Genomic DNA, 11,016 nt, shown 5'->3' on the forward strand with positions numbered 1-11,016 from the left:
TATTGGACAATCTGTCTGCAACCTAAATTGGCTAATAGACCATGAAACTGCGTTCTCTCAGAGTTGAAAGAGCTAGCTGTCTTAATACCACAAACAGTATGAAAAAGACTGTCACTCACAGTTTTCTCAAAAACTTCCCATTTGGAGGTTTTAGCCAAAATTACAAAGAGGCCACAAGCAAAGATCAGAGATTATAGGGGTTGCCTTTTGCAGAGGACCACAAGTTAACCACTCCTAAGATGAAGAAGAGGAAAGTGGGCACAGTAAATAGGCCAATTAATCAAAAGCAAGATTCAGAGGATTAAGAATTATAACTAGAAGACTTTTGGGGCTGAATTTCTTTCACATGCAATTACATAAATTTTGATTTTTGAGAAAGTTGAAAAATCACAAGTCTGTCCTTGAGTAGCTTTTAATCGTGTGATATAATAAGAAATCCCTGGTTTCTTTAAACTGCACTGTGTAGTTTAGCTTAATGTGGTCTAATTCTCCAATACCTGCTTCAGAATTTAGGATGAGAGATTAGGAAATAAGGAAAATTTCAGATGCCCAAATTTGGGCCCATAAAGGACAATGAATAAGAAACTTCCTTCCAGAAAACAAAACTAGAATCTAAAGGAAATTCTTCCACTGTCAGGTCAGGGTGCTCTTGCGACTTTGATTCAGCATCATTTATTTATAATTGTAATGAATGAATGACTTTTTTAGGTGAGGATTTTTATTGCCGTTATCCTATTTCTTTTCTAGCACTCTAGAGGGGTGCTAGAGAGAGGGGTTTTGGAGGTATGAGAAAAATAAATGACTATACTTTTCAGTTTGCCAGATTGGGTATCTCAAGGTTATGTACTTTTGTTTTTTCCTATGCGATCCAGGGGACAGTTTGTCAGAAACCATTAATTCTCCCCCCCCCGCCAATATCTATTCCCCTCTACTTCCTTTCAGTAATAGAATCTGTTGATTTTTAGTTGAGTATAAGATATCCAACAAAAGAGAATACATTATCACACAACTAATAGCCAATAGAATAAGTGAAAACAAAAATTCCTGGACTTTATTGGTTATATATTTAAGAAAAAAATATATTGCCCTTCACAAACTCCTGCCTTTGGGCCAGCTATCAAGTAGTAAAATCTCAGGCAGACATTCAGACACAGAGATGGAGCCCACTTATTGAGAGTAACAAATTTGTTTCATTTTTTGGTTCTCTGTCTAGAACACCTCATGGAGAAGAAAGAGTCTACCTATGTGCACTAGACTTTTATGCAAGAGAGTAATATGTTATAAACTACTGTAATTTTGTTTTGTTTTGTTTTTTTTTTTTACCTGTTCTTAAGTCCGTACTTTAACTCTTACATCTTCTGAGGGACAACCAGGACTTTATTAATATTGTCCTTAGAAATATGCTGAAGTTTCAGGTATGTTAAGATTATATTTTAAGGCCAGTTATTCAGGCTGCTGAATATAGAGAACTAAATGGGGGCTATGGGACATAGTCATTATAGCTGGGATAAGTTAGTCTGCTTTTTTACTCTTAATTTGATAACAACATTGCCTTGAACCGACTCTCTCTACAAAACGAGCAAATATTCTCCAATAGGTATTCTCATTTCTTCTACATTTCTTAGTGTTTTCTTATTCTATTTTCTAATATGGAAGAGTTTTTATATCTCCTTTTTTTTCTCCCATGGCTAAACTGTTTATATACATATTTTTTTATTTACTTCAAAAACCCATTTTTTAGATTTAGCAGTTATAGTTTCTATTTATTAAACAATATCTGTTTTGAAAAGAAAGCGATCACTTTTTTATTTGAAACCTGGATTTGATTCACAGCTTCCATTCTAACAGATGTGTGTGTGTGCTCTTGTGTATTCAGACACACAGACATAATTCCTTCCTTGGGATCGATGTCTTTTTTTGCACTTATTGGGTTTAATAAGAATGTTTTCTTTCTCTTGTTTCTTATTTGGTAAGAAATTTTTTCTTAATGGAGCTTTAATGGTACCCATGAGTTCTTAAATGGAATCATCTTTCTTAGTTTATCTGGGCACTTTCATTGTTTAATTGTCAACTTTTACCCCACCCTTTCTCAACAACATGGGTTTTGTCAATGAAACAATAATAAAGTTGGACTAAAATAAAAAGGAGAAATTCAGCTTATTCGACTCACTTTAATAGGCAACTTACTTCCTACACATCACAGTGATGAAGTTCAAATGAGATCTTAAAGAGAGTGGACAAATGCATGACAGAAGTCAAAAGAACTGCATTGCTCTGCTGATATCAAGAGTTCTTGCTGGCCCACTTCTTGGTTATTGTCTAGGTCTTAATACAGGGGTACATTTAAACGAAAGTCAAGTTGAGATATAAAAGCACTAGATTGACTTAAAGACTGTGGACAGAAAACAGTAGGAAGGAACACTTTGTCAACTATAAGTTGCTTAGGGCATCCACTCCAGGAAGGACTTTACCTTCCAGAAGCTCTAGACTGGCACCTCCTCCAGTGCTTACGTGGCTGACTTTATCTTCAGTGTTCCATTTGGCACAGCAAGTAGCAGTGTCTCCACCTCCTATAATGGTGATACAGCCCCTGGAAGTGGCTTTCACAATTTCATCCATGAGGGCTTTGGTTCCCTTAGCAAAAGCATCCCATTCGAATACCCCTACAGGTCCATTCCACACAATTAGCTTAGCTTGGGCCACAACTTGAGCATACTTCTTGTTGGTCTCAGGACCACAGTCCAAAGCCATCCAGCTAGCAGGTACGCCTGATGCTACAGTGGCTTGGCCAACCTTAGCATCCTCTTCAAACTTGTCAGCTGTGACAAAGTCAACAGGAAAGGTGATGTTCACACCATTCTTACTGGCTTTGGCCATGATATCTTTGACAATTGTGGCTCCCTGTTCATCAAACAAGGAAGCTCCGATCTCCATGTTTTTGAGTACCTTGAGGAAGGTATAAGCCATGCCACCACCAATAATCATCTCATTGACCTTGTCTAGCATATTTTTGATGAGTTGGATCTTGTCTGCCACTTTGGCTCCACCAAGTATAGCCAGAAAAGGTCTCTCTGGATTTTCCAGGGCTTTGGCAAAATACTCCAGCTCTTTCTTCATCAGGAATCCAGATGCCTTCTGAGGCAGATTCACTCCCACCATGGAGCTGTGAGCCCGGTGAGCAGTGCCAAAAGCATCATTTACATAGACATCACCCAGCTTGGAGAGCGATTGTCGGAAAGCTTCTATTTTTTGTGGCTCAGCTTTAAGCTTATTTCCAGAAGGATCCTGGCCCTTCCCTTCTTCCTCTACATGAAAACGTAGGTTCTCCAGCAAGATGACTGAACCTACAGGTGGGTTGGCACAGGCTTTCTCCACTTCTTGGCCCACACAGTCTTTCAGGAACAGAACATCCTTACCCAGCAAAGATTTGAGCTCGGCAGCAACAGGCTCCAAGGAGTATTTATCAGGCATGGCAATACCTTCAGGTCGACCTAGATGACTCATAAGAACTACTGACTTGGCTTGATTATCCAGGCAGTATTTGATGCTTGGGATGGAAGCCTTGATTCTCTGGTTATTTGTAATCTGGTTCTTCTTCATGGGAACATTGAAGTCTACTCTCATAATGACTCGTTTTCCTTTAACATCCAGTTTGTCCAAAGTTAACTTCTTAGATAGAGACATCTTGACACTATGAATACAAATACAGTGCTGAAGAACCACTTTGCTGCTGCCGGCAGGCTGGGTGGGTGGTGTGTTTCTAACGCCCGTCTCTTTGGCCCGGCCCCTTTCTTCTCAGGACTAAGTCTCCCAAACAACAACCATGATTGGGCTTGGGAAAGAAAACCTGGCTGCGTGATTGGTCAGTGTTCCTGTCCATCTGGATTTGGAGCGTGTTGCGTGGCATAGATTGAAACCAAACAGTCGCACGTGAAGGCAAACGTGTAGTAGTACTTGTCTTAGGTGACGGTTGAGGAAGTGAAGAAATCCTGGAATAAGGAAGGTCCTGAAAGTCAAACTTGCTACGGGTTCTCTTTTTTTCACATCTCTTCTGACAATTACTAAAAAAAAAACCGCACTCCTCACTCATGTCAAATACAAGCTATATCTCAGTGTAAAAACTTCTGAAAAACTCAAATAAAGGGAAAATTGGAAATAATGTGTCTATGGAACCTTGTTTATTCAAAGCAACATAGTATGCTTCTGTTTTTTTCCTTGGTAAATACTTCTTTCTGTTACGAGCATAGCTTGGTGTTAACCTTTGGCTTTACATATATATATCCTAAGGTGGGATAAGAATTATATATTTCATTATCTTGCTTTTCCCATTATCAGACTACCATGCAAGAATGTGTGGTGGCTTCTTCAGGATAATCCCATAAGAACAAAGAAAAGTATCAATAAAGTACTGAAAGTGACGTGACATTTCTTTCAGGCTACGAAGTTATGACGAGACTCCTTACTTTTTCTCTCCTCTCTCTTTGCTTCATTACCTGTATAAATTAGAAACCGAGCTGGACAAGATATGGTTTTCATAGGATGATGATGTCTATTTAAACTGAAAATAAGTCAGAGATTTTATTTTTGAAGAAAATGTATATAGCTGATTTATTTAGTAATCACAACTGGCTTTGCAATTAGTTGATATAGCAGTTTCCTAAAGTTGAATAAACTAAATATGTAGCATGAAAGTAGATTTGAGGCATCACACATCATGATGGCTATAATAAAAAAAGAGAGAGAGAGAGAATAGCAAGTGTTGACAAGGACGTAAAGAAATTAGAATCTTCACACATTGCTGGTAGGAATGTAAAATGGTTCACTGCCTTTAGAGAGCAAAATCCTCAAATATTGCATATGGAGTTACCATATGACCCAGCAATTCCACTCCTTAGATATATACTGCAATGATATCACAATGTGTGTACAGTAGCTAACATACGAAAATCTAACAGTACCAAATATTGTCAAAGATGCATTGCAATAACAGTATCATTTATGACTATTGGCATGAGATTTGCTATAACTACTTGGAAAATAGTTTGGCAGTTTCTTATAAACATAGACTTATAGTATGAGCCATAAATTCTACTCCTAGATATTTACTAAAGTACACAAAAACCTATACACACTCAAAATTTTGTATACAAATATTTAGAACTACTTTTTTCATAATTGCCCAAAAAGTGGATGCTCTTTAACCAGTGTTAAATGTATTTTGCTAAGTAAAAGAAGCTAGACACAAAGTATGAAGACATTGTGTAATTCCACTCATATAACATTTAAGAAAGGATGAAACTAAAGGGATGGAAAACACATCAGTGATTGCCAGGTATTAAGAGAAGATGGCCAATTATTATGTGGATGCGAAGATTTTTAGTATGATAGACAATTCTATGTACGTGTCAAAATCCACAAAATTATATATTATAGAGACATTTAATGAATGAAAATTTTAAAATAAACCAAGATGTTGAGAACTCTCAGGGTAGAATGCAGACTCTGAAACATGAACCAACCGTACTATAATATATGACAAATCTCACTGAAGGTGATAGAGAAAAAAGATGACTTTAGTAACTTTGGAAAAGTGATTTCCAAAAGGTAAGACTTAAGACAAAAAAAAAAAAGACTGTTCATAAATGTAATCCTCTAGTTGGTAAATTTATCACAGGCATATATATTAATTCTGAAACTACTTTACATGTATACTAGAGTTATGGTAGGTTGGTATCTCGCTGTCAGAAAAAGAAGTTACAAATAAAGAGAAAGACTGGAATGAGCTCTGCAATATTGGATTAGAGTCAGAGATAGAAGTATAAATGCATAAGAACTTCAACATGTATGTACACACATAACTATGAAACAATTATAGATGTGTATACGTATTAGGTTTTTAATATTGCTGTAATAAAATATTATAAATTGAGCTACTTAAAACAACACAGTTTTGTTACCTTAGTTTTGTAGATCAGAAGTCCAGTTTGGCTCTACTGGTTCCTCTGCTCTGAATTTTATGAAGTTGAAATCAAGATGTTGGTGGTTTGCCGTGTTCAGCAAGTGGTAAGTCCTGCCAGTGTGGCTCTTGAAAATACACCTGAGTGGGAATGGTGGGAGATGAAGAAAAGAAAGAAGACAGAAAGCTAGGATCAGGAGGACCCCTGCCTACTGATGGTGGACAATGGCGCAGTTTTATCTTTGCAAGCTGCTTTTATTCAAGAACATAATAATTGGCATAAGCAGTTTCCCTTAGGCATAGCAAAACTGTTTCTTCTACTTTTCCCAAGCCATATCTTATCATGACCTTCAGCTTGTTTGCCTGCCTGCGGCTACATTTGTACTTTCTTTTTCTCAGAAGGAGTTTGTGGAGGTGAGGTAACCCTTGGTTGCCCTCACAGACTGTAAGGACCCTGTCAGCTTACAATCCACTCTCCACAGTGGTTGGATTCTTACTGGGAGATTCAGCATAGAATATGTTTCTGAGTTCATTTAGGCTTTTGACAAAATCCAGGTTTTTTTGCAGTCATAGGACTGATATCTCTGCTTCTTTGCTGGCTTATTAACAAGCCCCTAAAGGCCCCTATTGGCCCTACCACTCACATGAGCACCATATCTGAGACAGCAATAGTCCACTGAATCCTTCTTACACCTGAATCTATGATTTTCACTTCTACTGCATCTGTCTCCTACCTTCATTTCAGCCAGAGAAAATTCTCTGTGGTTAAGGACTCCTGTGATTAATTTGTTGGGCCTACCTGGATAACCCAGGATAAATTCCCTGTTTTAAACTCCATAAAAATTATATCTTCAAAGTCTATTTTGCCATGTAGCATAATATCTTCACAAATTTTGGAGAATAAGGCATAGATATCTTTAGTGGGCCATTATTCTGCCTACTACAACATGATTTGTATACATATAAATATTTCCAAGTTCTGTCCATAAGTAGGGCTAGAAAAGGTCCTGGTGCAAAGAAAATATCCTGGGACCAGATCTTGATTTCTAAATAATATTCTCTGATAAAAGAAATCAGGGCTCCTGGGATAAATGACATTCTCAGACTAGGGGGAAAGAAGAAGAAGAAGAAAAAATAGACAAATTGCACTTTGTAAAAATTAAAGAAATTTGTGCATTAAAAGAAGTTTTCAACAGACTAAAAAGGCAACCAACAAAATAGAAGAAAATATTTGCAAATCTTATATCTGTTAGGAGAGTAATATTGAGAATATACATAGGACTCTTAAAACTCAACAACGGAAAAACAACCTATAACAATGGCAAAGAACCTAAATAGACATTTCTCCAAAGGAGATATATAAATGGTCAATTAGCACATAGAAGATGCTCTGTATCACTAGTCATAAGAAATGCAAATGAAAATTACAATAAGATACCATCATAGCCTATTAGAAGGGCTATTGATCAAAGAAAGAGAGAGAGAGAGAGAGAGAGAGAGAGAGAGAGAGAGAGAGAGAGAGAGAGAGAGAGAAGAAGAAGAAGAAGAAGAAGAAGAAGAAGAAGAAGAAGAAGAAGAAGAAGAAGAAGAAGAAGAAGAAGAAGAAGAAGAAGAAGAAGGAAGAAAGAAAAAGGAAAGGAAAGGAAAGAAAAGGAAAGAAAAGGAAGGAAGAAAGAAAAAGAAAAAGAGGAAAAAATAAAAGTAACAACCGCTGCTCAGGATGTAGAATTATTGGAACCTTTTGTACACTGTCTATGGAAATGTAAAATGGCACACGTGCTGTGGAAAACACTATGACAGTTCCTCAAAAATTAAACATAGAATTAGCATATGATCCAGCAATTGCTCTTCTAGGTATATATTTAAAATAATTGAAAGTAGGGTCTCCAAGAGATATTTGGATGCCTATTTTCATTGCAGTATTTTTCACAATAGCTAAAACATGGACACAACCTAAGTGTCCACTGACAAATGCATAAGAAAACTATGGCATACACATACAATGGAATAAAAGAGGAAGAAAATTCTGACACTTGATATAACATGAATGAAACTTGAGGACATTAAACTGAGAGAAATAAACCAGTCACAAAAATATAAATACTATATTATTCCACTCATATTAGGTACTTAGTGAAGTCAAAAATCACAGAGACAGAAAGTAGAATGGTGGTTGCCAGTAACTGAGAAAAAGGGAAAATGGGAATTATTTTTTATGGGTATAGACTTTCAGTTTTACAAGATGAAAAGAGTTCTGGAGATGGGTGGTGTTAACGGTTGCCCAATGTTATGAATGTATTTTAATGATACTTAAACTGTGATTTACATGGTGAATAACAGGACCACAAAAGAGTAATGTAAAAATAAACACACACATTGAGACATCGGTCGAGGTTGCTTATAACATATTTTAGAATTTGTAATGTACTTGTATACACAGTTATGTACTTTTCTATTGCTACATTTAGATCTCAGGTATAAGCACAGAAATTTTGCACAGTTAAATATGTTCCCCAGGATTAAGCCCTGAGGATATTGTCTCCCAAAATTAAAAATTCTGATGCCATGGGTTGCCTCATTTATAGGTCAACTAAAAATGTCTTCTTAACCAAATCCAGTTTTCATCTATGTTTATACATCTGTACATCCTCTTCCTATAGTTCCTGGGCAGGTTTTCTAGGCCTTGTTTATGCAAACATCCTCTGACTGCTTTTCTGGTGAGTCTTATATTGGCTGATAGCCTGAATATATTTATTTCCCCATAGTGGTGATTGAAATCTATGGTGCGATTATCTCATAACAGGTTATTGAATTTTAAAGATGTTTAAAAAAATTGTGAAAATTGATACATTATTGGTATAATCTATTATTATTTTTGTGAGGAATCCTTTGAAAAATTTAAAGCAGATTAGCTTCACTTCACTTCACTTTTTGGTTGACAATGAATATAAAATATACCATGCAGCGTTCTGGGTGCTGAGAGAACCAATAATCTCTAGTTATGCAAATTATTTTAGTCGCTAATTTTTATTAATTAAAAATAAACCACTCTCTTCTTTAAAGAGTATTTTTAAATCATTTATGAGGTGATAAATCTTTTTATACAAGCAGCAAGCTACTATTTTTACATCCTAAAAAATTTCCAAGAATGATGGAGGACAGGGCAAATTCTCCTGAGTGGTCCTGCACTGAGAGAGTCCTTGACTGTGTGCAGAAAAGAATTCAAGCACACATCAGACTTAGAGTCAAAAGGAAAATTTATTAGAAAATGATAATGCTCCATAGACAGAGTGTAGTCTCCTCTCAGACAGAGAAAGAAAGAGAGAGAGAGAGAGAGAGAGAGAGAGAGAGAGAGAGAGAGAGAGAGAGAGAGAGAGAGAGACTCTGATACAATGAGAGAGACCCCAAGTGTTCGGGAATTCAGTTTACATATCATTCTTAGTTTCTATGAATTACAATTTAAATACATTTTTTTTACTCATTTTCTTTTGATAGTATGGATATACATTGTAAAATATAAGGGTATATAGCATGAAAGTCCTGCTGGCAATCTCCAGCCATTGATCCCTAAACTCCTCATGATTTTAGCCTGTAGGAAATGGATGATTTCGTTTATCATGTGTAGAGGTGACTTAAAGACTGTTCTTCTGTTTTTCCCTTCCTCTTAAGGGTAAATGATTTTGTTAGTAATCTCAGCAGGAATCTTCTGTCCTGCAGTTTCCTCCTCAGTCTGGCAGCAACACATTGCAGGCTCCAAATATATCTTGTTTTAACATTTAGTTCTCTTGCCTCTCCCTATATTAAGAGCACTTAGGGTTATTCTAAATGGTAAACTACAGGGCAGTGGAATGCAATGTAATATTTTACACAGTGCAGAATCAGTTTGAAAAAATTCACACAGTAACATTATGTACAGATTAGCCAATGCATACATTTTGAGGTATATATATATATTTTTTGCATGTTATCTTATTTGTCCTTTCATCTGTTTATCTAAACTTCTAACATAGTTCTGTTGCATAAATAGTAGGTAAAATTTACCGTTTTCAAATTTTGTCTTTATAATTTGATTTTTTTCAATAGAATATACAAAACACACAAATATATGGCTAAAATTAAATGGCTAAATTGTCCAAATCAACAATAGGTCATTTCATTAGGAATTTGAACTGAATTTCTGCATCTCTGTTATTTGTTATTAATTGAGGTAAGCATTTAATAAGGCAAACCCTTGATGTGAGGGTAAGGTGGGAACTTTAATTTTATTGCAATGAGATTAATTAGACATTATAAATATTATATTATAAAATAAGAGAAATCATTATCAGTTCTAACTAATGCTAGGAGAGGACCAGTGTGCTGCTAAGATTAGATTTTGTTTTGTTTTCCCTAAAGAGTCCAAACTGCAGATACTGTCACCCTGAGTAACATGAAAATCGTGATTTGAAAGTTACATTTTAAAATGGTGTTGAAAAGGAACGCATCAATTACAATTTTAATAAAAGACATTGAAAGTTAGAGTTTAAATTCACAATAACCAGTTATTTTTTTAACTTATTAGATTTTGCAGTCATTTTTCTAAAAACATTTTAATAACTTTTTCCCATTTAGTTTTAAGTATATTTTGATATTACAAAATAAATTATTTCATCAAAATTTTTTAAAAAAATCAAAGCATTTGCTTATTCGTCTTCTAATATACATACACAGGAGATCCAATTTACTAGATGAATTTTTCTTATTGCAGAGCTCAAAGTTTCCAATAGAAAATAAAAGTATGCAATACACTATATAGTTCTTGAGTAACCATCCACTGAATTTTCATAAAACAAGCTTTTTTTTCTTCTTAAGGCTATTACTTAATCACAGTTGAGATATATTCAACAGTGGCTTGCATGATACAAAACATATTTACTAAATTAAACAATTGTATCTAATTGACTGATTTTTGATATAGTCAAAATGTTTGCCTTGTAATATTTCTTGGGGCTTTATCCATGATAGTATGTTGAAGACAATACTGCCATAAAAAAGGTATATAGGTGAGAAAGGAGACTATT

General features: G+C 35.4%; 1 protein-coding gene across 1 annotated transcript; it reads right to left on the bottom strand.

Moving 5' to 3' along the window:
* Positions 1–2,064: 2,064 nt before the first annotated feature.
* On the bottom strand, positions 2,065–6,172 carry PGK2 (phosphoglycerate kinase 2). Its single transcript, XM_016147314.2, has 2 exons — positions 5,958–6,172; positions 2,065–3,989 (listed from the first exon to the last, which is right to left on the bottom strand). Exon 2 carries the CDS (start codon positions 3,682–3,684, stop codon positions 2,431–2,433), a length of 1,254 nt encoding a protein of 417 aa, XP_016002800.1. The 5' UTR covers positions 3,685–3,989; positions 5,958–6,172; the 3' UTR covers positions 2,065–2,430.
* Positions 6,173–11,016: the final 4,844 nt, after the last annotated feature.

Source organism: Rousettus aegyptiacus, unplaced genomic scaffold, assembly GCF_014176215.1.
Source record: "Rousettus aegyptiacus isolate mRouAeg1 unplaced genomic scaffold, mRouAeg1.p scaffold_m13_p_1, whole genome shotgun sequence".
Taxonomy (NCBI): domain Eukaryota; kingdom Metazoa; phylum Chordata; class Mammalia; order Chiroptera; family Pteropodidae; genus Rousettus; species Rousettus aegyptiacus.